Source organism: Culex pipiens, chromosome 3 (genome assembly GCF_016801865.2).
Source record: "Culex pipiens pallens isolate TS chromosome 3, TS_CPP_V2, whole genome shotgun sequence".
Taxonomy (NCBI): domain Eukaryota; kingdom Metazoa; phylum Arthropoda; class Insecta; order Diptera; family Culicidae; genus Culex; species Culex pipiens.
In genome coordinates this window covers 67,469,121-67,496,935 of record NC_068939.1, presented here as the reverse complement: position 1 = coordinate 67,496,935, position 27,815 = coordinate 67,469,121, and the positions used below count along the sequence as shown (strand labels likewise).

General features: G+C 39.4%; 1 protein-coding gene across 5 annotated transcripts in view; it reads right to left on the bottom strand.

The window, feature by feature from the left end:
- Positions 1-1,922: 1,922 nt before the first annotated feature.
- LOC120420908 (protein suppressor 2 of zeste) overlaps positions 1,923-27,815 on the bottom strand; it is a 90,135-nt gene continuing 64,242 nt past the window's right edge. For 4 of the 5 annotated variants that reach the window (XM_039584031.2, XM_052710587.1, XM_039584030.2 and 1 more), the window contains exons 3-6: positions 16,167-16,263; positions 15,605-15,796; positions 15,281-15,524; positions 1,923-9,951 (exon numbers count right to left, since the gene is read on the bottom strand). In XM_039584031.2, the coding sequence (XP_039439965.1) occupies positions 6,232-9,951; positions 15,281-15,524; positions 15,605-15,796; positions 16,167-16,263 (4,253 nt within the window). In that variant the 3' untranslated portion in view covers positions 1,923-6,231. The remainder of the gene's footprint in view (positions 9,952-15,280; positions 15,525-15,604; positions 15,797-16,166; positions 16,264-27,815) is intronic. The other variant, XR_005605917.2, reaches the window with a different exon arrangement.

Here is a 27,815-nt window from a genome sequence, read left to right as displayed (position 1 = left end):
ATCACGAATTGTTGCGTAACTTAACCAACTTGTACATAATGATATTCAAAAGTTTAATTAATGAAAACCATGATTTTTGAAGCTTCAAGTAGTCTAGAATCGAGGAAAAATATCCAAATAGCTCATACACGCTTTTCAAAATTTCATCCTAAGGTGTACATTGCCGGAGAATGTGTCAAATATATTCATAAATTTATTGATATTTAGTAAATTTCTGACTAGAATAATGCTGCAAAACTGTAAAACACATGTTGTGATACACAGAAAAAATGATGGTGATATTAACCAGCGAATGGTGACAGATTTTGTATACAAAAAATGTGTAATATTACATCAGAAATTAGTGAACTCTCATCAGTTTCTTAAAAGAATTTTCACCAGGTTCAAATTTTTACACATTTTTTAACCATAATTTCAACCAACCAAATTTTCAACCTTCCGAAATTCAACTTTTTTCTGTGTTCATTTCGTTTGATTTTTTTTTTAAATCAAGCTTAAAATTTAATTTGTTTCTAGATAAAAACAACACTTTTCTATCAGAGCTTTCCGATACAATTTATGATTTCGTTCACGTACCGTAAACCGGGGTGACTTTGATAGGATTTCAATTTGTTTTTGGAATATTTTCCAACAGGTAAGGTTTTTCTCAAGTATATTATTTTTAAATCATGTACAAAAGTTGGAATTTTGCCTAAAATTTGTTAGAACTAGTTTTGTTTATAAAATTATCGATTTATATTGCATTTTATACAAAATTCGAAGAACGAATCCAAAGTTTTCACATTTTACCTGAATTTTTTTCGACTGAAATTGCCTATAAATTTTGAGATTTTTTTTAACTGTGCCTAAAAAACACATATTATTTATTATTTACAAGCTTATTTAACCTTCTCCAAGTGGAAAATTGTCCGAAGAATCCGAATATACATTCCGTTTTCCGATTCAAAATCATGTTCATTGAAAAAAGCATGACACTTTATGAAGTTTTAAATAATGACTATCATCAACATTTTCTTAACTATAATTAACTAACTTTTTGAACTTTTCAAAATTTTATGAAAAGTACTTTTTGATATTTCTCACCCAGTCGGCTTGGGTTCGATCCCAGACGGTCCCGGTGGCATTTTTCGAGACGAGATTTGTCTGACCACGCCTTCCGTCGGATGGGGAAGTAAATGTTGGCCCCGGTCAAACCTAGAAGGTTAGGTCGTTAGCTCAATCCAGGTGTAGGAGTCGTCTCCCTGGGTCCTGCCTCGGTGGAGTCGCTGGTTGGCAGTTGGACTAACAATCCAAAGGTCGTCAGTTCGAATCCCGGGGTGGATGGAAGAAGCTTAGGTGTAAAAAGAGGTTTGCAATTGCCTCAACAATCAAGCCTTCGGACACCTAGTTTTGAGTAGGAATCTCGCAATCGAGAACGCCAAGGCAATGCTGTAGAGCGAATAATTTGATTTGATTTTTTGACTTTTTGATGTACTTTGAACACTTCTCTACCACGGTCAGTATGATTCCAAACAATTCCGTACGTATTTTAACTGTACTCTTCATTTTGCGGAAAAATTGCAAACATATCAAAGTCACCCCGTTTTACGGTACCATCCTTTACTTACCTTGATCTCCCGATTAAAACTGCTCATAAGAGGAAAAGGGAGGACCTTCGCAGAGTATGAGCAAAAAAATACAAGAACAAGAGAGAGAGAATGTGGTCCAACGTGCTTTCCTTGAATCAGACGGGGGCCTCACATTTATCCGCTCCATATTTTATGAGCTTCGATCACGCGATATTTTTTGTTGTCTTTCACTTGAACAACGACGAGATTCTGGTGAATCGTGCCGCAATGATTAATGTTTGCTCATATCGAACTGGCTTGATTTGCGTTTGAGGGTGAGTGTGATATTTAGTGGGGAAAAAAAGATACTCAGGATTTTAAATATTGATTATCAGTTTTTATTTGCTCTACTGTTGTCTTCATTGATTTATTGCACTAGATACGGATACATATCATTCGCTAAACAAACACTGCCAGTGTGTTATCAACTTATTGTTCAATTTTTACTTATTTCCAAAAGTGCCTAAACTAATTAAATTAAGTTATTCCTTCCGGGGTTTTCATACAATAAATATCAATTATAATTACTTAAACTGTACGAATGGTGCCGAAAGGGAAACAAACAATCAGTACGATTTCAATTTGGTAGTCAAATCTTACAGTGAGAGGTGTGTGTGTATAATACAGAAACAATCCCACTCATACAATCGAGCCTATAAGGTAATATCAGTTGTTTTTAGGACGAGGTTACTTGCGAATGTGTTAGAAGGAAAAAAAAACAAAAACTCTTTAATTGAAATTTAATTTCCCCCTCCAATCAATTAAGTGTTAGTCTCTATGTTGGCCTGTCTTCGCGTGAGAACAATCTCTTTCTATTCAAGCGCGTTCTGCATTGTACCAGATTTTCTGGTTCCGTTTTTTGTTCTCTCTCTTTCCGATTGATTTCCTTCTTTTCAATTTACGATTTATCTTCATTATATCAACTTCAATCATCATCGTGATCATCGTAATCATTGCCCATCATAATTGTCCATTCATCTTTTCTCGCGCCGAAAGGAGAGAAAAAACCTTGGCGGAGAGAATGACTTCGGGGGGAGGGGAGAGGGAGGGAGAGAGGAGACATCGCGGCAAAGAGTAATCGAAATAAAATATCATCATTTGGAGAACGATCGAATTGTGCTCATTGAGATGAGTCCGAAAGTTCTGTCGCTGAAGGTTGAAGTTCGTCTCTCCCGCTCACTCCTCACTTTATCTCTTTGCTTGTTTCTCTCGCTCTCTCGCTAGTAGTAGTAGTAAGTGTGTATGTTTGTTGGTTATATTGTATGTATGCTTGTGTGTTTGAGTTTCAGGTTACTATTGCACAACATCTATTTTTTTCTTCATTTTCTTGTAAGAGTACGGGGGAAGAGGTGATATACTCAGGTTTTATTGCTGACATTCAGCCACATGTAGGCGCTATTAGAGATAGTGTGTGTGTGTGTTTTACTGGGTACGATTATTATACACAGACACGTGTTAGGTGTAAGTTTTTGCATATGTTCACTTAAATTACATTCACAAAGACTGACTTGGGGCCTGCTAGCACTAATCCTGCCTATACAATTCTCTTTCGGAATATAAATTATTATCTTGTTTTGCTGTCATAATATCGATTTAAAAACATTATTTATAGAAATTTACAATTTCTTTAGTTAACCTAAAGCGACAAATAAATAAACTATCCTCAAGCATAGCCTTTACACTATAGAAACAACATAAATTAAAAACTGCAAACGAGCTCGCACTCTAAATTGAACAAAGGTAAAGTCATGTACGATTCGCGCACACGTGACAGAAAAATGTTGTTCGCATCTTTCACTCGGCGGTGGCGATGATTTGCGTGACTTTTGGCGAAGTGAAGTAATTACTGTGCGCTGGTGGCGTCATTTGGAGATTTTTTTTTTGCTGAGAGTGATTTCACAGGGTGTTACACTGGGAAGGGTCGTTTTGGTCTTCAGAAAGGAATTTTTAGCATAAAATTTTATTGTTTTCCCGTGTTAAGTTTATGATAAAATATGATTAATTTTATTCAATTTCGAATTGTTACAATTATTAGTAACTTTTTCAAATATTCGTCAAAGTTTTGTTCCACCAAATCTTGAAAACAACCTCCAAAGATCTCAAAAACACGTTTTTTCGTGTTTCTATTCCGTAGAAACTCGGCAAAAAATGCTCAGACAATTTTTAATATTGAGAATTTCGGTATCCCGGCAATGAAGATATTTAGTCCCTTTTTTCTAAATTGGAAACATGATCAAAGTTACAATAAATAGCAAATTGTTTCTGATAACTTTAATCAAATAATGTAATTGATTGATTAGATGAAAAAGCATTTTAATGCGTCCATTTAAAAAATTGAAAACAAAAACATAAAATAAATTAAAACTTTATGTTTAATTTAGTTTTGTTAAAGGTGAAGGTTTTCTTCATTTAAGCTGTAATTTTACTTTATTTAATAACGCAATGATTTAATAAGTCATAAAAAAGTTTGTAAATTTAGAAATATTCTGAATAATTATTGAAATTTATAACGCTTTGCATGAAGAAAACAAAATAAGAATTAATTATCTAGAAAAAATGGTACAAAAGTTGACCAAAATTGCAATGATTTTATTTTTTTTTGTTAAATCAACATCTTTTCATGCAACAATGAAAAATTCAAATGATTTCAAGTATGATAAGCGGGATTTGATAACTTCTCTGGAAATTCCTGGAATTTTCAAAATTAGTTTCCACTGTCTTGAAAAAAGTTGAGTATCCTAATAATTGCAATAAATTTTTCATTTTATATCGAAATGGATCACGCGTTGATTCTTTTAAATAATTTAACACCAGATATATTTCATTTTATTCAGAAATAAAAACACTTCTACAGGTATTTTTGCTGGACTGTTAAAGGAGTTTAGACCATTTTCAGATACCTTTGACCTTCTCCGATATCAATTGAACTTTTTAAACGTGTTATCTTAAACTCATTGCTCTCGAGAATGACATTTGAGAAGGTTTTAAGTTATTGAATTATTGTTATATCTCGTTATTTTCATGTTGCCGTACCTCAAAACCGTTGCATCGTGTTAAAAAGAGAGCAAAGCCAAATTTGTAAGAAATTCGACGAGTTTCTGAAAAGAAAAAAAAAACACTTAATGAAGAAAACGCGCTATTTTCATGCGTTTTTTCCATGCTCACAATTATTTTGTTGTAATGAAGGATGGGCAACTCTCCCAAAAAATAAATAAAATTATTTATTTACAAATAATTTTTTTTTGAGGAAGGTATAAACGCCAAAATTGTCAAAAAATAGCTCGGGAGCCGATTTTACAAAAAATACATAAAAAGTATTAATGTATTGTATTATACTATGTTTTGAAATTTTTTAGGTGGGATTTGACCCTTTTAAAATGCTAGACTTGGTTAATGTCAGCCTTATAAAATGTTTGTATCATGAAATTTCCTAAACAGTTAAGTTTTTCGAAGATCAAGGGTCGTCCGAATCATGAAAATAGGCTTTTTTTAATTTGCTCTTTATAACAATACAGGGCTAGAGCATGTAATTTCATCGAGCACCTATCGTTAGCATTACAACTTCTAAAAGACGTTTTCAACTAAATCGAGAACAAAAACAAAACAAAATCGAGTACAAAAACAAAAAGCTTAGTCTTGAGCTCAGTAGAAAGTGAGCAAACAAGTTTCATTCAAGAGTTATGGAGTTTTATTTGTTTAAAAAGTGAGAAATAGTAAATTGTACGGAAATAGGACTTAATCCTTTACCTGTTAAACATATGAAATTTTCCCCAAGGAAAATGAATTTTCTTTTGCTTTCAGTTGATTGAACTCCCAATTATATTAAGGGTTTCATGTCAATTGGAAGCGTTTTTAGTTTAGTTGTATTTTTTAAAAGAATATTTGAAAAAGTCAAATCAGTTTGAAAATATCACAATCACACTAAGTCTCCAATAAACTTCTATCCCAACTCAAAACGAACCCTTCCGTGCTTTGATACCGTTAATTCAACGAATGAATTCCACCCGTTTTTAGAACCGCTTCCATTCCCGTGAAAGTAATCACCGAGCTGCCCTTAATTGCAAGTCCTCGGTGGAAAGAGGTGCTTACCAAACACTCCGACAATGTTTCTAATTGATTCTGTCTTTTTTGCTTGTACCCTGCTGCTCAGCACAATTATTGCACAACCCTACCCCGCAACGAACATCAGAGCGACGCAGGGGTGTTAAGTGGGGCATTTGATTGAAGTCACGTGGCAGCACAAAAAAATTACGAATGAAAAAAGGCAACAAAACAAAATGGAGAATCGTTTCTTCTCGCGTCACATGACAATACCTTTTGACAGCGCTACCAATGTCGCAGTAATCACTAGCATGTGTGTTAACCTAAGAAACCAAAAGAAAACATTTCTGTTCGACGCCACTTTTTCGTGTCAGATGATTCGAGGCCGCCGCGGCGATTCGTGCTGTCACGATTCTCGCCGGGCCGCCACCTTTAATATAGCTGTCAATCAATCAGCGAGTTTGCATGTCTTGCTTGCTTCTTCTTCACTTTTTGTTGAAACATTTACTGTTGGGACATTTCCATTTCAATAGTTTGTTGTGGTTTTGTATCCTTCTTCGACCAACTCAAAGCAATCTTATCGTTAGACAACGTTTACACCGTTTTTGCCACCGCCATTGGCGGTCGTCGTCGCCGCACTATTGCCATTGCTGCTACTCACCCGGTTACCTCCCGCAAACTGATTAGCCGGCGACGTCGTCGCGGTGGCCGCTGCCGCCCGCAGTCCTGCGGCCACTTTCTCAATCGTCTTTTTGCCGCCGGTCGTCGTCGAGCTGACGCCGTCATTTTTATTGTTGTTGAGCAAATTGCTGCTGTTGTTGTTGTTGTTGAAGCTAACGTCACTGGACGGCCTACTGAGGGTGTTGACGTTCAGAACTCGCGTCGGTGACGTCACGGTGGATGGGATTGTTTGATTGCGGAAGGCGAGCGCCGATGGGTTCGGGATGCTCCTGACGGAGGGGTTGGGCTGACGGGCGGCGGCCAGTTTCGGGGTAGGTCGACTGCTGATTTCCGCCAGCTTTGGCATCGGCATCGATTTGGTCGTTGAGGTGGTGATGGTGGAAAGGTTTGGGGTGTTGGGGGAGGAGGAGGTGATGGCGAAGCCAATCATGTCCGCGGGGAGTTTCAGGCCAGGGATGCCGCCCAGTTTGGCCATCATGCTGGGGCCGGCCTTTATCATGGATGCCGCGGATGATTGTATCAGCGAGTTGATAAGCTCCAGCTGGCTGTTGTCGAGTTTGCTGGGTTGCCGGCTGGCGGGTTGTTTTGAATCGTTTCCGTTCAGTTTTGAGGTTAGGCTGTCACTGCTTTCGAGGATAATCAAATCATCGTTGGCGCGAGTGGTCAGGTCTAGTGCACCGCCGCTGGTGTCCTGCGAGGAGGCGGAGCTGGTGGTGAGGTTGGTGGACGCGGAAGTGCTGGAACTGGTCACCTGGAACACGGAGGGTGAGATCGGCGAGGTCGGGTGTTCCGGCAGGGAGGTGGACTTTTTGATTTTGATGAGTGGGATGGTTGGCGGAGGAGGTCGGGTTGTTTTGGGCTGCGGTTTGTCCGCTACCGGTGCCGTGGACGGTATCCGGACAATTTCCAGCGCGGGCCGATTGTCAATGCGGGCAGGTTGGGGCGCCACATCGGTCATCTTGGTCACACTTATCGACGAGGGAGGTAGTAGTAAACTGGGGACAGACTTTTTCGTGGCAATCTCCTTGGTGTACGTGGAACTGATTGGAGATTTGTAAGGTACATCGTTCGCCGAGGTCGGCATACTGTTGGTGGTTCCATTCTTCGCCAGACTGGCACCTTTCACAAAGTTAAACATGGGCGCGTAGCAGGGCTTCTTCTGCAGTCGATTGGCCGCCTCAAAGTGATCCACCCGGGGGGTCTTCGGCGGTAGATTGTAGGTGGAGCCACTGTCTACGCTCGACGAGCGCTTCAAGCCGACAGGAACTGAATTTCTTGGCTGGTAAATGTTTGTACTACTGATTGGCGCCGCGACGGCCACCTTCTTGGGGGTACTCTGCAGCGCAAGTGGCGGATAACTGGGGCTGTGCCGTGGGCTAAACATCTTCTGCTGAGGCTTTGGAATGCTATTCGACGCAACGATTCTACTGTTAACCGACGGAATAACCGTGGGTGGTTTCATGCTTGAAACCGTCACCACCGGCTTTGTCGCAACCAGCGGCGGCATCTTGACAGCCGTCGTAACGATTTGCACATCATTATCCTTATCAATGAACCCGGTCTTGGCCTGCACGCTCTGAATCAGGTTGTTGATAGTCGACGACGTATCCGACAGATTCTTATCAATCGGGTTCGGAATGTAAACCATCGGCTTGTGACGAATTGCTCTCATCTCATTAATCTTCGCCTTGGTCGACCCGTTGTCCGATATGGTAGCTAGCGCGGGAAGTTTTGGCAGCTCGTTAACCCTCGTAGCCGCCGCCTCAACCCCCATCTTTACCGGCTCACTGACCACCGGTGCTAAAATTGCCGGCGGAGCCGGCGTAGGCTGTTCGATTATTTTTACATCATCATCATCGTCACCCTTCGTAATGTCAATCACCTTCGGGTCGTCCGCCTTTGTTGTGACCGGTGCCGCGGACGATGACGGGCCAACTTCCGCACTCTGTTTCGCCGTCGACGACGCGACTTCCTCGCTCGGTTTGCGCTCGTGCTTCGAGGGCTTTTCGGTGAGTTTGACCTTCATTTTCAGGCTGGACAGCTCGTGCTGGGAGGAAATTTCGGCGTGTAATTTCCTCCGTTTGCCGCCGCTGCCCGCCTCTTTCGAGTGTTTGGCCTTTTTGCGCTTGCGGTGCGAGGAGGCGAATGGGTCTGGGGAGGAAGAGGTCGAGCTCTTCTTTTTCTTTTTCCACTCGCCCGGCTCGGAGCCGCTCTTGTAGACCGGTTTGAGGCCAATTGTTTTTGCGTACTCCTCGATGCCGATCGAGTTGACATCCGGCGCCGAGGGTTTGTCGTCCGCCTTCGGCGGCCATATTGGAGACTTGCCAGAGGTGGACGATGTGGAGGCGGTCGGTGAGGTCGCGGCGGAGGAGGAGGTCGAGGACGAGTGCGCCGATTTTGGGGACCGTTCGCTGTTGTCCTGTTTGGGGATGGAGATTTTCGTCTTCAGACTAGGTAGCTCTATTTTCAGTTTAGGAACTTCGAGTTTGCGATTTGCGCTGGACGCTTCCGCTGACAGGGGCGAAACGACCGTTTGTTTCTTCAGGTTCACGTAGCACTTTAACTCGGATGACTTTTCGTTCTTCTCCACTGTGGTGGTGGTGGTGGCACCGGTAGATGCCGTTATCGCCACCGCAGACCCGTTGCTTTCGCTCCGGTGCGGAGAAGATTTGGATTTTTCATGCTTGCTTTTTGCCGACTCGACCAGTGCGGCGTCGTTGGCCCCATTCCTGCTGGCAGCATTGCTGCCGTTCGTTTTGTTCCGACTATTGTCTCCGGGGAACTTTTTCCCGCTGGAATCGCCTGCACTGGTATAATCATTATTTATTTTATTATGTTTCTTCGCACTGTGTGACTCGGATTTTCTCGTCGAATCATCGCCCGGAACGGTTCCACTCTTGCTGCTGCTTGACGCAAACGACGTCGACGCCGTTTCGTAGTCACTGTATCGGATATCACTGCTGCGAAGTCGCTTAAAGTCACCGGGACTGGTCGGCGACGACGACGAGGGAGATTTACTCGATTTGGGTTCACTTTTCGAGTAGATTAACTTCGAACTGTTTTTATCACTTTTCTTCGACACCAACACCAACTTGATCGGCTCTTTTTCCTGCCTCTCACCCACACCTTTATCCACTCGAGTGCTGCTTGTTTTGGTAATTATCAATTTGCTATCGTATTTACTCTCTACTGACTTGTAACTGTTACTTCCACTAGCCTCCACCGGTTTGTTTTCACTGGGCCTCACTGACAGCAGCGGTTGCTCATCTGTCGCACTGTTTACAATACCGTTGACACTCTCCACTTCGCCTACTCTTCCACCAGAAACGTCATCGGTGGTGGCGGCTGCTGCGACTGCTGCAACACCCTTTCCCGGTGACGAAGTCGACGGAGACGTCGACGATGACGATTCTGCACTACCTTGACTTTCGTTGAGGTTAGACGGCGGCTTGCCGTTGCTCGTTGCGCTATTATTAGCGTCGCGTTCGCTGCTGCTGTTGTTGTTGCTTGCGTTGCTATTTTTATCGCTGCTGCCACCGACGCTGTGCGTGGTGGTGGTGGTGGCCGTCGGTTTTGCGGTCGGGTGGATAAATATCCGATAAAACAACCGCATCGGGGAAACCTGTTGGAACGGAGACAGAGAGAGAGTAAAGAGGGGTTGGTTAGAAAAGGGGGTGCGAAAATGTTGGGGAAATGTGTTTGTGCGTAAAACTTGTGGGTAGGAACTGCGATGCATGAGTTGTTTTGTGGTTTAGCTGAATTCCAACCACAATGTACAATGTGTACAATATTCTATATAATAAAACACTTCTTTTAAAAGCCATTCCCCGCTCAAAATCCCTCTTGTGATTATGGGATAACAACAACCCACTGAAATTCCAACTCCTACATTCCAGCACACATCATCCTTGGCAGTGCCGCGAGTAATTACCATGTTTCAGCTAACCAGAGTACAAAACCATCCAGAGTGGCGACGACGGTAAACATCGACTTAATTCCTGAGCCCGTTGTAAGCCTTTCGGTTCCCCCTTCAAGGTTGGCCACTTCTCATCCTGCCAAGGACTTATGCTCCACGGGGCAAAAATTTCGCGGGGTAAAACGTTTATCATGTTTTACCTCGAACGATGCACGCACTCACACTGTGACGGCAAAAACCTTGCCTGCACTGCACTGCTAATAACTCCCGCCCGACTGGTCGTACTTTATCACTGCAATCTTTCAACATAATTACTATTAATTATTTCTGTTCCGCCACTTTTCCGAGAGTTGCCAAGAGTGCGGCAGTGGCAGTCACTCTTCATTATCGTTGGTACTGGTGGAAGGCAGCAAGCAGCGCGATACTTACCCGAAATGACTCTCCCCAGAGAAGGGAAGTTGAGTTTTGCTAGTGCTTGTGATTTTCTAGCTATTAATTTTTATGTTAACTGGAAAATTTCTTTAGAAAAATGCCACAAAATTAGTTTTAAAATATGAATGTCTCATCTTCTGGGTTCAAACACACAAGATGAGGTATCTTTCCCATTCCAAAGGAATCCTTTATGGAACAGAGATCAGGGATGCCTGATGAAATTTTAAAATTACTGCCAAATTTATTTCAGCGTGTCTGCAAAAGTCTGCAAATCCAAATAAGTTGGTCAGATTGATCGCTGTTGCAAATAAATCTGCAAATCTGGCATCTCTGCCAGGGATATCAATTAGGTTTAAGGTGAAACGGGAAGGCACCGCCATATGGACACCACGAATCGAGTTTGAAAAGCAAGTTTAAAGAAAATAAAGTAGCAAGCAAAATATAAACATAGAAATATGTGCCTATCCTGCAAAGGCTTGTGAAATGAAGTCTAAATCTTTGTGGTCTTGGCATCATATATGCGAATTTAAAAAATAAAATAATTATCCCTTGTTTGTTTGAAATTTATAGTTTGAAATGGGCGTAAACCTGGCCCTTTTGAAATGTTAGTCTTGATTCCAAAGTTTTTATTTTATTTTGGAAAGATCATAACATTTCACAAATGTTTCATTTTTCAACATTGAAAATTGAACCATTAGTTGCTTAGTTATTGTTTGCAAATGTAGGAATGTTATTAAAAAAATATATAAAAAATCAATTTCTTGCTTATTTTGCTTTTATTCAATAGATTTCAGGACCAGAGGTTCAATCTGTAGTGTCTCTAAGGCAATTTTATTAGAAAATTTCTGATTTTTTCGAAAAAAAATACATTACCCGGGCAGACGGTAATAACAAAATAAATAATATTTCAATAACAAATCCTGTTAAAATAAAAAAAGGGTTATTATTTTATCCTGAACATCAACTTGAGCATGAGCATGAGCATGGTTGACTGCCAATGAGCTGCTACTCCGTTATTGACAGATCAGCTGAAGTTAAACAATGATTCAAAAATGATCAGTGGGAGCCAACCATCCGTTCACTGTTTAACCCCTGAAGACCCCGACTTTATTAGTCAATACCGGCGCCCTCCCAAGAAGCCTGCAGTTCAACGAAAGGGAGGAATGTTAGTCCGATAGTTGAAGTTGCAGACTCATCAAGCACATAGTTTTTCGCTATATACTTGTTGATACCGCTTGAGACCGTTGAATCCACAGCATCTCCTTCAAGCATCACGTGATTATTTTTTTTTTGGGTTAGTGGGATAAGGTATTGGCTTTTCGATGCCTCCCGAGCTACGACGCTATGGGGAGGACTTTCATAACAGACCCGTCGGCGAGCCTTCCGAGCAACGATGCTATAGGAAGGTCTTTCTGGTTAACACACAAAATCACTCACACACAGTTATTTTGCTCCACTATTAACTCAACGATCCAAATTGTCAGTGCGTCTTTCGTTCATTATATAGAATTGGCTTTTTCACCGCAAAAAAATAATACCTTTTTCGAAAAATTTAAACAAAATCCACCCGACGCCGTGCCTTTCGATCAACGATGATATAGGAAGGGCTTTAAAAATCACAATAGAAATCACTTTTCACTCCGAATATTTTGTACGAGCACGCGCTCCCTTTGCCAATTATGCACTCTGTACTCGAACAGCGACACAAAAGAGACGGAAAATAACACGAAAAAACAGGACTTCGCGTCCCACAAGCACCGCACTACTGATGCCATTATTTAATTATGATGGCCAATCACCCCATGCACTCGAACAGCGACACAAAAGAGACGGAAAATAACACGAAAAAACAGGACTGCACGTCCCCACAAGCACCGCACTACTGATGCCATTATTTAATTATGATGGCCAATCACCCCATGCACTCGAATAGCGACACAAAAGAGACGGAAAATAACACGAAAAAACAGGACTGCGCGTCCCACAAGCACCGCACTACTGATGCCATTGTTTAATTATAATGACTAATCACCCCATGCACTCGAACAGCGACACAAAAGAGACGGAAAATAACACGAAAAAACAGGACTGCGCGTCCCACAAGCACCGCACTACTGATGCCATTGTTTAATTATAATGACTAATCACCCCATGCACTCGAACAGCGACACAAAAGAGACGGAAAATAACACGAAAAAACAGGATTAAACGTCCCCACAAGCACCGCACTACTGATGCCATTATTTATTTATGATTGCCAATCACCCCATGCACTCGAACAGCGACACAAAAGAGACGGAAAATAACACGAAAAAACAGGATTAAACGTCCCCACAAGCACCGCACTACTGATGCCATTATTTATTTATGATTGCCAATCACCCCATGCACTCGAACAGCGACACAAAAGAGACGGAAAATAACACGAAAAAACAGGACTGCGCGTCCCACAAGCACGGCACTACTGATGCCATTGTTTAATTATAATGACTAATCACCCCATGCACTCGAACAGCGACACAAAAGAGACGGAAAATAACACGAAAAAACAGGATTAAACGTCCCCACAAGCACCGCACTACTGATGCCATTATTTATTTATGATTGCCAATCACCCCATGCACTCGAATAGCGACACAAAAGAGACGGAAAATAACACCAAAAAGCAGGACTGCGCGTCCCACAAGCACCGCACTACTGATGCCATTGTTTAATTATGATGGCCAATCACCCCATGCACTCGAATAGCGACACAAAAGAGACGGAAAATAACACGAAAAAACAGGACTGCACGTCCCCACAAGCACCGCACTACTGATGCCATTGTTTAATTATAATGACTAATCACCCCATGCACTCGAACAGCGACACAAAAGAGACGGAAAATAACACGAAAAAACAGGATTAAACGTCCCCACAAGCACCGCACTACTGATGCCATTATTTAATTATGATGGCCAATCACCCCATGCACTCGAATAGCGACACAAAAGAGACGGAAAATAACACGAAAAAACAGGACTGCACGTCCCCACAAGCACCGCACTACTGATGCCATTGTTTAATTATGATGGCCAATCACCCCATGCACTCGAATAGCGACACAAAAGAGACGGAAAATAACACGAAAAAACAGGACTGCACGTCCCCACAAGCACCGCACTACTGATCTTTATCCTGAACATCAACTTCAAGAAGAAAAAATAAAAACAGTTTCTGACAAAATAACAAGATTTGGTATTGAAGTGATATTATACTGAAAATCTATAATAACACGCTAATAAGAGGAAATGTTATACATTTTAAAAACTCTCCTAATAACAAGATTGGTTATTCGTTTGGTATTCTGACTTAGAGATAAAATTACCGTAAATCGCAAAAATGGAAAAGTTTTTAAGTGTCCATAACACAATCTGTTATTATTTTTTCTTTTTTTTTTAATATGTTTAGATCTTTGGTATAATTTTGACCATTTTCGTCGGGGTCATTATTTTGGCCATGAAATGGGGTCCTTAAGCCAAAATTATTCTGAAAAGTTGAAAATTAAAAAGTTGATTTTTTAAAATTATTTGATATACCCCCTAAAGGACTATGCTAGAATTTGCTAGAACTATGGGATAATTTTGACCATTTTCGTTGGGGTCATTATTTTAGCAGTGAAATGGGGTCCTTAAGCTTAAATTAATCTGATAAAATTAACTTTTGAAAGGTGTTTTTTAAAGTTTGTTTTATTCTCTAAGGGAATTGATTTATTTATTGAGAAGACGGCATCGGATTCAGCTAATTTTCAGAAACTTTTACGTGGAGTCGGAATCTGTGAAGTCGGGTATTTTTGGAGAGCTGAAGTCGGCGTTGACGTCATATCCTGCATCCAGAGTCGGAGTTGTCTTCAAAGTATGGATTCAAAGTCGCTTGAAGGAATCTGACTAGTACAGAGGAGTTATGGCAACTGCAGGTTTATTTGCAAATTGCAAATAAACCAAAACAATAACTTTTTTGTTATGGAGACATACAAGTTCAATAACAATTTTTGTAATTATGCTGCTCCACCTTTCCACACAAAATAACAAATCTTGTTATTCCTTCATGATTTCTTCTGTGTTATTGGTATGTTATTGCAACAACAACATAATAACAATTTAAGTTATTCTTCGAACAAATCTTTGTTATTGATTTATGTTATTTTAACAACTAATCCGATCATCCCAATAACATATTTCGATCTTCTCACAATATCAAAAACTGACCTTCCCAAGTTATTTTCGTCTGCTAGGGTCATATTTTAGGAAAAAGAAGCATGTAATTCCATCGTTGGTATATCAGTACGACGACATTCAAAACAGTTTCTGAAATACGTTCCACCAGATATCGAGTCAGCAAACAAGTGTCCATCAAAAGTTTTGCAAAACTAGTGAAAAAAAAACCAAATTGGACGGATGGATGTTAAACCTTCCAAACATATGAGAATTTCTCAAAAGTTAGTTTAATTAAATTAGTTCCTATAAAGAATCGTGTTTCAAGAACGTTATCTTTCAATGGCCTCTGGTAACAATTCCAAAATGTGTCCAAACTTTGCCTGCTAAGCCCCAACTAAATCACTTACCCGGCGGTAATCGAAGCAGTACGCCACGTCCATCAGCGTGAACTCGTGCGGCAGAATCTCGTCCTCGTAGATGATGTCCACCTGGATGCGGTCGCTGTCCACCTGCAGCCCGTTCTTCGTCAGGATAAACTTATACAGGTGGTGGATCGTGACGGCCGCCGGACAGTGCAGGTACGTGACCGGCAGCTGGGTCCGCTTCGGGTCGTAGTCCGCAATCGACTCGTAGTGGTACTCGAGGGAGAGGCTGCACGAGACAGGGAAGGGAAAAGGAATTTTGAGAGGGTTAGGTCGTTTCGGTTCAGAACGAAGGAAATTCTCCCTTACCTGATGAGCTCGTCCGGCGAGAAAAAGTTCTGGTCCTCGAGGAGGCCATGCTCGGGGGACAGCTTCCGGGTGCCGCCGGGCGAGCCCGGCTCCGGAAACTGGTCCGAGTAGAATCTGGTGACTCTTTGGTTTTCCGACTTGTACAGCCCCGGGACCAGCTTGTACACCAGGGACTTTAGGATGCGATCCGGCCTGTTGAGACAGTTGGAAGGAAAGAAAAGAAAAACAGGTTAACCTTAAAACCTCCTCCGGGCAACGAATCGCGAAAGAAACTGTCGAGAGAGATTGAATATTAATTTTGAACCGCTCAAGTATTTATCATTTTGACGTCGTTCTCTCTCGCCAGTTATTACACTAAGAATTGAAAGCACATAGATTTATTCCACATTGTCCACTCAAAGCTACTCTATTCCGAGCAAAGTCGATTAACTTGTAAGCTACCAAAAAATCTGAGTACTTCAAATTTAGAGTGTAGGAAAACCATCACGCAACACCGACACCATTCCACCTCCACAAACAAGCATGACATTTTTTTGTTGCTGAAGTCAAGCGCGAAAATTACCTTAAATTAGCCACCGTGATCGTTTTGTTGTTGTACGATTTGCATTTTGGACAGTATTTATTGCACTCCAAGTACCGCACGATGCATGACCGGCAAACTGCAAAGGAAGAAAAGAGAGAGAAGGACATTAGTACGAAAAGGACAAAAAATGGCATAGAATTAGCATATGGAGGAGGACGAACAGAAAAAAAAAACGTAACGAACCCCCGAACAAGCAGGATAGAGTGAAAAGTGCACACTCATCGGGAACAGAAATGGCGACAGGGAAAAAAAACGGAGCGAAAAGAAAAGGTTTCGCTCCCCCCACTCTTACGCGAAAGGTCCTGGCGAGGAACCAGGGGCGGATCGAAAGAGTGCACTGTTTTGAGTGAGATTTATTGGAAAATGTGGTTTTAGTTATTCGGAATCAACAAAACACATTTGCTGATATTTAGTTACATTAAACACGGATTAAAATATTAAAACATATTACAAAAATAATTGAATACTTAAAACAACAAATCGTAATAAAAAAACAACACTTTATGGATGGTCCCTTTTCAACGAAAAATGTTTAAAAAAATGATTTTTCGTAAAGAGCGATTCTCCATGAAAATCGGAAATGGATTTTAATTGATTTTCTTTAATAGGTTGATAATTTTTGGTGAGCTTCCATACGACCAAACAAAGCATTTTTCATCAGTGTCTTGCGAACCTTCGTGGTGAACGGACACTAGAGCTGCGGTATTTTTTACTACCTAAGCTCAGAGTTATTTCAAAACAAAATTCACAGTCTTTTTAAAGACTACCTGAGTTATTTTCCAAAATTCTAAACAGTCTTTTCAAGGCTAACACCACCTGAAATTTTGTTGTATTTTACAAACGAAGCCATCTTTTTAAGAGAACTTTGCTTGCACAATGCGTCAAAACAAAGGTAAACGCAAATCTTCTGAAGATTTGGTCGTTACGTCGGTGAAGCGTTTGAACGCTAAACCGGCTAAAGGAAACAGAAAAAGAAAACAGCCTCTTCTGAGGTCTGATTCTGATTCTGAATGTGAGGTCAATCCTCCATTTCCATTGACAAACAGTTTCGGTGTTTTATCCGAAACTGATGACAAGGAACCTTCTCCTCGTACTGAGCCTTCTGCCGTCGAGAAACGAGTAAAGGCTCCGCCAATTGTTGTGACTTCCGTCTCCGATTTGGCCAGCTTTCGAACGCAACTGAAGAATTGCAAGGAAACTTGCAATTTGAAGGTTTCGTTCCAGTTTGGTCGAAGAGGAGAATGTCGCTTGTTGACGGAATCTTTACAAGATCACCAAACTTTTGTTGGTTATTTGAAAAACCACAAACACAATTTCTACACGTATGAGACCAAGAATGCTCGGCCATTCAAGGCGGTCTTGAAAGGTCTCTCCAACGACTTGTCGGTGGATGAGATCAAAAACGAACTTAAGGTGTTGCTTGGCTTTGCCCCATCCCAAGTAATACCAATGAAGAAAAAATCAAACGGGAATATTTCTCGCTTTGGTTTGACTTCACAATTTTATCTGATTCATTTCAACAGAAATGAAATCAACAATTTGAAACTTTTGGACAAAGTTCAGTTTTTGTTCCATGTACGGGTAAAGTGGGAGCATTTTAAGAAACATGGCGGTAATGGCCAGAATCTGACCCAGTGCCGACGTTGCCAGGCATTCGGTCACGGTACTGATCATTGCGCCATGGTTCCAAAATGCATGGTTTGCGGGGATTCTTCTCACGACAAGGACAATTGTCCCGTGAAAGAAGTCACCCAATTTAAATGTGCAAATTGTGGTGGAAATCACAAATCAAATTTCTGGGATTGCCCCATCAGAAAAAAGGTTTTGGATTCTCGTGCTAAGCATCAGCCGAAATCCAAACCGAAATTTTCTCAAAGTCAGGTTGTACCTGCATCTTTAAATCAAACGTTCGTGCTGTCTCACTCGAACAATTCTAGAAATACCCCTACCGTGGAAAAGTTAGGTAACAACAATGGCATTTCTTATGCTAACGTCGTTTCGGGTTCATCCACGAATTTTAAATCCTCTACCAATCTTTCTGAAATTGGGCAGGTACCTCAAATCTCATTTGAAAATTTTTCTGCTAGCAACGCTTTGGGATCTTCTGATCTCGGCGATGTTACGTTTGAAAAAATGACTTTTTTGCAAAACTCACTGTTTGGTTTGATTCAAACAATGAGTAATGCTACATCCATGATGGAAGCTATCCAGATTGGATTAAAATTTGCGAATGATGTTGTTCTTACCCTGAAGTTTAATCATGGATCTAAGTAATTCCATCAATATTATGAATTTTAATGCTCGCTCTTTAAAAGCGAAAGAAAATGAATTTTTCAACTTTTTACGAGTTCATAACGTGCATGTTGCTGTTATAACCGAAACATTTTTAAAAACTGGCACTTATTTGAAAAGTGATCCAGATTATAAAGTTATAACTAATAACCGAATGAATCGAAATGGCGGTGGAGTTGCAATAGTTATCCACCGTAGTATGACTTATAGCACGTTACGTGACTTTAAGTTAAAAGTTATTGAAAGTTTGGGCATTGAACTTGAAACTTCTTTTGGGAAAATTATGATTGCAGCTGCATATTTGCCTTTCCAATGCACTGGGGAAAATAAAAAATATTTCAAAGGGGATTTGAATAAACTTACTTGGCATAGATCTCGATTTTTGATCATCGGTGATTTTAATGCCAAACACCAATCTTGGAATAATTCAAAAGTAAATTCCAATGGTAAAATTCTGTTCAGAGATTGCACTTCTGGTCTTTATTCGGTTTTATACCCGAATGGGCCAACTTGCTTTTCTTCTGTTAGAAATCCATCAACAATTGATTTGGTGTTGACAAATCAAAGTCAGTATTGTGGTCCTTTAGTGACTCATGCTGATTTTGATTCTGATCACCTTCCAGTAACTTTTTCACTTTCTCATGAAGCAGTTACCAGACCCAATAGTTCTGTGTTTAATTACCACAAAGCTAATTGGGACAGGTATCAGCATCATATTGAGAATAATTTAAATCATGATTTTGTTTTAGAAACCAAAGCTGATATTGATTCAGCCTTGGAATCTTTAACTAATGCAATTTTGGATGCTAGGAATATTGCTATTCCTAAAGTCCAAGTCAAATTTGATTCTCCCATTATTGATGAAGATCTTCAGCTTCTGATTCGTCTGAAAAATGTTCGCCGAAGACAGTATCAACGTTCTCGTGATCCTGCACTGAAGCGAATTCAAAAAGATTTGCAAAAGGTTATTGACCACAGATTCACTCTCCTGCGAAATGAAAAGTTCGCAAGAGATGTCGAACAAATTAAACCTTATTCCAAACCTTTTTGGAAACTTTCAAAGGTTCTTAAGAAACCTCAAAAACCCATCCCTTCTTTAAAAGATGGTGATAATATTCTATTAACTAATGGGGAAAAAGCTCAAAAACTTGCTCAGCAGTTTGAGAGTGCTCATAATTTCAACTTGAATGTTTTGAGTCCTATTGAAAATCAAATTTCAATAGAATTTCAGAATATTATTGAACAAGAATTTTCATCAGATGAAGTTTTTAATACGGATCTGAATGAAATAAAATCTATTATCAAAAAATTTAAAAATATGAAAGCCCCTGGTGAGGATGGCATTTTTTACATTTTAATTAAAAAATTACCAGAAGTAACTTTAAGTTGCTTGGTCAAAATTTTCAACAAATGTTTTGATTTGGCATATTTTCCCAGTAGTTGGAAAAATGCCAAAGTAATTCCGATTTTGAAACCGGATAAAAATCCTGCTGAAGCCTCAAGCTATCGGCCCATTAGTTTGCTTTCATCTATTAGTAAATTATTCGAAAGAATAATTCTTAATAGAATGATGACGCACATTAATGAAAATTCAATTTTCGCTGATGAGCAGTTTGGATTTCGCCTTGGGCATTCAACTACTCATCAGTTGTTGAGAGTTTCAAATTTAATTCGAAGCAACAAATCTGAGGGCTATTCTACTGGCGCTGCTCTTCTAGACATAGAAAAAGCATTTGACAGTGTTTGGCATAAAGGTTTGATTGCGAAATTGAAAAGGTTTAATTTTCCGATTTATATCGTGAAAATTATTCAAAATTATTTGACGGATCGTACTCTGCAGGTATGTTATCAGAATAGCAAATCTGATCAACTACCTGTACGTGCTGGCGTCCCTCAAGGAAGCATTTTGGGTCCAATTTTATACAATATTTTTACTTCTGACTTGCCTGATTTGCCCCCAGGATGTCAGAAATCACTTTTTGCTGATGACACAAGCATCTCCGCCAAAGGCAGAAGCCTTCGTGTCATCACAAGAAGATTACAAAAAAGCTTGGATATTTTCAATTCTTATTTGAAAGAATGGAAAATTACTCCAAATGCTGCAAAAACTCAACTTATTATTTTCCCTCACAAACCAAGGGCTGATTTTCTTAAACCAAAAAGTCATCACATTATAAAGATGAATGAGGTAAATTTAAAGTGGGAGGATCAAGTGAAGTATCTTGGACTTGGTTTTGACAAAAACCTTACTTACAAGGATCACATTGAAAGTATCCAGGTTAAATGTAACAAATATATTAAATGTTTGTATCCACTTATAAACAGGAATTCTAGACTTTGTCTCAAGAATAAACTGTTAATTTATAAACAAATTTTCAGACCTGCCATGCTTTATGCTGTGCCGATCTGGACAAGCTGTTGCTTAACCAGGAAGAAAAAACTTCAGAGGATTCAGAACAAAATTCTGAAAATGATTCTGAAACTTCCTCCCTGGTTCAGCACCAGTGAACTTCATCAATTAGCCGAAGTTGACACTTTGGATGTTATGTCCAATAAGATAATTGATGCATTTCGACAAAAATCATTGCAGTCTTCAGCTGCATTGATCCGCTCTTTATATAGTTTATAAGTTAGTTTTAAGGTATCCCTTTTCCCTTTTGTACATGTAGGACCTCCTACATTTGAAATCACTGAATAGCGAAAGCTACAATATTTCATGAATAAATGAAAGTTGCTAGTATTTAAAATTGAGGTGAAAAGTCATCGTTTGTGATTGGACACTCAATAATATTTTAACTGAATGAATGTACATGGAAAAGAAATTTGAATAAATATAAATTAAAAAAAAAAGCATTTTTCATATTTTTTGTCCATATCCATGCACTTTGGCAGTTGTCCATACAAAAATGGCATGTAAATATTTAAGAATCATATCTCGGAAATGGATTTTCTGATAGATTTGGTGTCAAAGTTGTAAGTTACGTTAAAGACAATTCAAATAAAAAAGTCACAATCTTAAAAATAATTCCACTCTTTTGATTGTTTTTCCACCAAACATTTAATGTACGAAATCTGTTTTTTTATGTTTCAGTGAACTCAGGAAACTTTTGCTATAGAATTTAAAAAAATATATATTTAAAAAATTCCTTAAAAATCCTTTGAAAAGAATATAAAAATTTGCAATCGAAAAGCGAAAAACATTTTTTCGATTAAACCTTTTAAAATAGCTGAGAAAATTCTCTACGATTTTTCCTTTTAGACTATGGAAGTTGGTTCAATTTTCAATAAAATTTCTGTGGAGTTTTATGAACATTCGAATAAAATAATATGAAATCAAGAATAACATTTCAAAATTTGTGTTAAAATGTATGTTTCAATTTTTGCTAAAATTTATGCAAGAATTCTCTTAACTCTTAACAGATCGAAAACATCGCAAAATTCATTGGTTTTTGAATCCTTTTTTTTCAAAAAAAACCTTGGCATTGAACATTTTTTTAGGAAACAATATTTTGAAAATTACATTTATAGCAAATTCTAATGATAACAGAAATATATGATAATGTGAGTTGCTTTAACATAACATTATTTTTGTTTGAAAAGTTATTCCATGTCTAGTCCTTCTCTACACAGCCAAAAAAGGTAATCCAGCTGCGTGTCAAAAGTCTGGGTGTAAAATAAACTTTTCATTATTTTATACAATTTTATGTAATATTACACCCTGAAATATGTAGCCCATTAGTACTTGAAACCTAATATCAATTTTTCATCGATCTGACGGCCAAGCGGGCAAAGGCGCCAGTCCTAACTGTTGGTGCTGGGTTTGAATCCCGTCGATTGCAACTATTTTTTGTGTATTTTTTTGCGATTCACTTTTTTATTTGGATGAAATTTGGTCCATGCATTTTCCAAAAAAAGCAATTTTGCGTACAAATCTCCATTAAAGTTTGTGGCAATGTTATAGGTTATGGTAAGTTTTTTTTTAAATTGGAACACGGAAAAAATAATTTTTTTATTTAACTTTTTATCATTAAAAGTAAAATTCCCAAAAAAAACATTTTTTTTAATTATGAAATTTTTTGATATGTTTTATGGCCAGGGGTGCCCAACCTTTTGGCCCTGCGGTCCAGATCTGATGTTTCTGAAGCAGTGGCGGGCCGGAACTAATATTTGATTAAAATTTCAAGAAGTAAACACATTTTTGTTCAATTTTTATTATCGGGTTCTTTTAAAGAAAATAAATAAAAGAGCTAGTGTTCCAAATACGATTCCTAAATCTTGATTTTAAGAATGAAAAAAAAAAATTAAAAAACATTCAAATTTCAATGGTCCTTGCAATGTTTTAAGTTTAATTTGAATGAGACATGATAAAATTTATTCAAACGAAATTTGGATTCGAATATTCCTTTAAAAAAACAAACTTTTTGCGTTACTGTGCACCTTTATTCAAATATTTTAAAAAATATTTTAAAATGATTTTAAACACAAACTAAATTTTGAAAATGTAAAAAATATGTATTAAATCATTTTCAATTCGTTATTTTCCAATTTCAAGGTTTATGAAAAAATAAATTTTTGCTCTCTTATTTCATGCCCCATTGAGACATTATTTTTATTTTATTTTTAAATTTTGGCAGCGATCTATTCTCAGTATGAATAATTTGCCTTTTTAAGCTTCATTAAACAAACTTTATCACTGAAAAGTTGTTCTGGAAAAATTCATTAGCTTTTGCTTAATTATTTAATTAAAAATATAGAAAATAGAAAAAAAAACTTCGATTTGAAGTAAACACAGTAAAAACCGAAAGAAATTTAAATTTAGTGTCTTTTTGTACATTTTTGAACAACAATTCAAGATTTTTAATAAATTTCACAATTTTACGAAATGGATCATTTTGTTTACTTGCAAAATTTTTCAGTTTGGTAATATCGATGTAGAAATTATAAGAATTAAATTCAAACATGAAGAATGTTGTTATAATATTATAAAATTTGATCTTAAGATTATTCTTTTAATTCAGACAATCAATTTATTTATTTAATATTTAATGAACAGCCTTAAGTGCCGGTCATAAAATTATTTTGAAAAGCCGTCGCGGGCCGGATAAAATGGCTTCAAGGGCCGGATCCGACCCGCGGGCCGGACGTTGGGCAGGCCTGATTTTATGGGAACAAAAATAAAATTTGAGCCATAGTGCGTGACTGTACTTAATCTGATTTAGGATATATGATTTTGTTTTGAAAAATTGTGATTTTTGGAAAATATTGAAAACTTGGACTTAAATAACTAATTTTGTTTTTTAAGGAAATCTTTAAAATATTATTAGTCAAAAGGCAAAAAAGATTTAGACAAAAATTTACATAAAATCATTGATATTTTGCTTTTTTTATAGAAGCACAACTGTAATGAATTTTAAAATACTCTTCACTTCTTTTTTTTTCATTTAAATATTGTTTTTGATCATTTAAGAAAAAATATCTAAAAGTTAGTGATCTTAGAACATCCAAAAATTTTAAAAAAAAAGTTCAATGTACTCTAAAATACTGGCAACAAAGGATTAAGTATACAAATATAAATTTAAACTCTTAAAAGTCCGCCTCTGCCAAAAACCAAAATCAAAATCGCCAACATTTGGCGCTACCAAACTCCCTAAATGGGAAGTAATTATTTAGCCAAATTTATTACCCTGAGTCGAGCCCGTTTGGAAAGTGCACACTAGTTTTTTTTTTTTGCTATCCGCCAGACGAGTCACTTCTGTTCGTCCAACAAAATTGGAAACGCTCACAGAGTCAATTTTGCTTGCTTATTTTTTCGCAATGTCCCAACCAACTGAGCTTTCAAAATTCCGTACCGAAATCCAAACTTGCGCCAAGGTCGGTCCCATTTGGGGCAGCGGAGGTGGCGGGTGTTTGCTAAATTTATTATTGACTTAATCCTGAATTTATGCAACTTTCGTCCTTCACAGAGACGAGTGTGTGGTAGCCGGACCGGTGTCCAGAAAGACCATTCTTCTTTCGAAAAAAGAAGGCTTGCGACCATTGTGGTCGGCCTTCGGGCAGAACCCACGTCATGGTGTCCTCTCTTGACAAATTTGCAATTTTTGAAAATTTGCAATTTTTCGATTTTCAATGAAATAATAAATGACAAATGTTTTTTTTTTAATTTTAAATGCGGAAAGCTATCACAAAGACACATACGACTGCATGTGAAGAAGTTTGACAACACCGTTCCCGGACCGGCCTCCCGGGCAGGGCTCCCCGAAGGAACGGACAGAGAAAAGGCCTAATGTTTATTTATGGGATAATTCGGAGGCGATTGGTGTTATTTTTCGTCATGAGAAAGATAAATAAAGAAACAAAAGTGGCGGGAATCGAAAGTCTGGAAGAGCTCGGAGAAAAGGTGCGAGTCCAGATGTAGGAGAAGGGGACTGTTTTGGTAGTAGAAATGAAAAGAAAGAGGAGCAAACAAAAAATTAGTCAATAGTGCCAGGTTGTCAGAATCGACCACAGGTGACGCAATATTGCGCCGTCTAAGGTGTATGACGGGAATCGAACTGTCAACCTCTGAATTATCATTCCAGTCCAAATAGCTCACTTCGAATTCCTTCTCCCTGATCAACCTGAGAGAATTCGCAACCCAAAATCAAAGCGAACTGAATAATGACCACGGCCAAGTTTCCAACAAATGAGCGATCGTTAGAATACAAATTGCAAAACGCCGACTTCTTTCTGCCACACCCAACCTCAAACGAGTTTTTTTTCTGTGATGCCAGGGACCAAACTGGACCCCGCGGGTGCGGCCGCGTAATTAATTAATCAAGCTACTGTATTTAGATCTAATTTATACAAATTTATGAGCATCAGGCACAAGTGGCGCGTACGCACAAAGGAGTACGAGAGCGAAGCGAAGAAGATTCCCGAAGAAGGGACCGAACGAACGCCGAGAACAAAAGAAACTGGCCGAAGATCAAGAGGTACGAATCGGGAGGACAAGAGAGAGAGAGAGCGAGAGAGATGCTTCCGAATTGAGCGCGAGCACACCCAAAATAAACAAATGATGATGAGTGGTTAGAATGTTGAGTGCTCTTACATGACTTCCTCAAAGTTTGGAAAGAGATTTTGCAAGCTCGAAGCTGAACAGGAAGTAAAACCAGTGCCAAATTTAACGAGGAAGCATCTTTATCAAGCCAAAATTACTATCCGGATCGTTTTATGATAATTTTTATGCTCGAAAAACTGACGGGGCCCGTCCCTTTTCCGCCTGCTGTTGGTGTGTTGGATTATTCCAGCCCGTCCAAGAGGAAATAAAAGGCCCCGAAACGGCGCTATAAAAACCGTAGTTTGATGCCGTCATAATTACCTCCACTAACTTTGTTTTTACGCCCGCTCGACGACCACACGTCAAAGGAGGCAACAAGTCAAAGTTGGCCGTTTTAATTAAAATTCATGCGGGAATGAATCGGCGCGGGATGGAAGCGTGAGAAATAAGAGTGCGAGCTATTTTTTAAAGGAATTTGACGATGTCTTTATGGACTGTTGCCTAGAAGAATCGAAGTGATGCAGGGCAGTCAGGTCAGTCAGGTCAGTCAGGTCAGTCAGGTCAGTCAGGTCAGTCAGGTCAGTCAGGTCAGTCAGGTCAGTCAGGTCAGTCAGGTCAGTCAGGTCAGTCAGGTCAGTCAGGTCAGTCAGGTCAGTCAGGTCAGTCAGGTCAGTCAGGTCAGTCAGGTCAGTCAGGTCAGTCAGGTCAGTCAGGTCAGTCAGGTCAGTCAGGTCAGTCAGGTCAGTCAGGTCAGTCAGGTCAGTCAGGTCAGTCAGGTCAGTCAGGTCAGTCAGGTCAGTCAGGTCAGTCAGGTCAGTCAGGTCAGTTAGGTCAGTTAGGTCAGTCAGGTCAGTCAGGTCAGTCAGGTCAGTCAGGTCAGTCAGGTCAGTCAGGTCAGTCAGGTCAGTCAGGTCAGTCAGGTCAGTCAGGTCAGTCAGGTCAGTCAGGTCAGTCAGGTCAGTCAGGTCAGTCAGGTCAGTCAGGTCAGTCAGGTCAGTCAGGTCAGTCAGGTCAGTCAGGTCAGTCAGGTCAGTCAGGTCAGTCAGGTCAGTCAGGTCAGTCAGGTCAGTCAGGTCAGTCAGGTCAGTCAGGTCAGTCAGGTCAGTCAGGTCAGTCAGGTCAGTCAGGTCAGTCAGGTCAGTCAGGTCAGTCAGGTCAGTCAGGTCAGTCAGGTCAGTCAGGTCAGTCAGGTCAGTCAGGTCAGTCAGGTCAGTCAGGCCAGTCAGGTCAGTCAGGTCAGTCAGGTCAGTCAGGTCAGAATATTACAATCATAACAGTTGTCAAACTATCAGCGTTTTACTGTATTTTCTAGTTCAACGATCAAAACATTGATCGACCAATTCGATGAATGCTTAAAAACATCCAAAGCCCAAATCACAACAACACAAAAAGGGCCGCTCCAGCGGAGCAGTTAAAGTTTCCACGTTCGTTCAGGTTGGCCGCCTTCTTCTGCTGCCACTGTCCGTACCGAATCGGTTAAGCCCTTTTCATCAGACCTTTCTGAGCGATGTTTGCGGGAGAACGAGTGAAAAGGCAGCTTCCCGTTCCAACTCACTTCCTCGTTGGTATGCTTTCTTGACATAATTATTGTTTTGAACAAGGTTTTTAACCACAGATGATAAGAGAAAAAGCCATATATGACAGTGAGCAAGAGAGCAACTCTCTCCTTGCTTGAGAGCTTCGGAGCGAATCAGAAGAAAAGGTAAACTTGAGAGTTGCTCTTTCGCTCACTGTCTTGATTTATGTGCATTCTTTTTGATTAAATTGACAAACTTTAAAATTATATTTTCTGATCAACATTATTGATTTAAAATGAAGCATTTGTGTAATAACCTTATTTGGAAGAATGCGACAAAATGTCATTTTTTTTCAAAATCTTAAAATTTTCACCTACAACAAGCGAGCACAATATTGACCAAATACCTTCGGCGGACCAGGTTTGGGAGCCAATTTTCCTCCCGGAGAGAAAGATGGAGAAGTGGAAACGGGAGAAGGAGGAGAATCGAGGCAGAGATTAACGCGCTTGATGATTATCACACTTTTCCGTTGATTAGTTTTGACAGAAGTTTCCGCCGCGCGCTTTACGGGATTTTGGTAGAACAGTGTGTTGTTCGTGGCAGAATTGTGTGTTGGTTTTGTGATACAAATGCTGTCGGATTTTGAGGAGACATGATGGAAGAAAAATTGGAAACAGATGCTGCGGCTGTTGTTGCTTTGGTTTTGTTGGGAGTTGAAAGAGTAGGTGTAGACAAAAGCAGAGGATGGATTTGTGAAAATGACTAATTAATGGGACGGAAGAT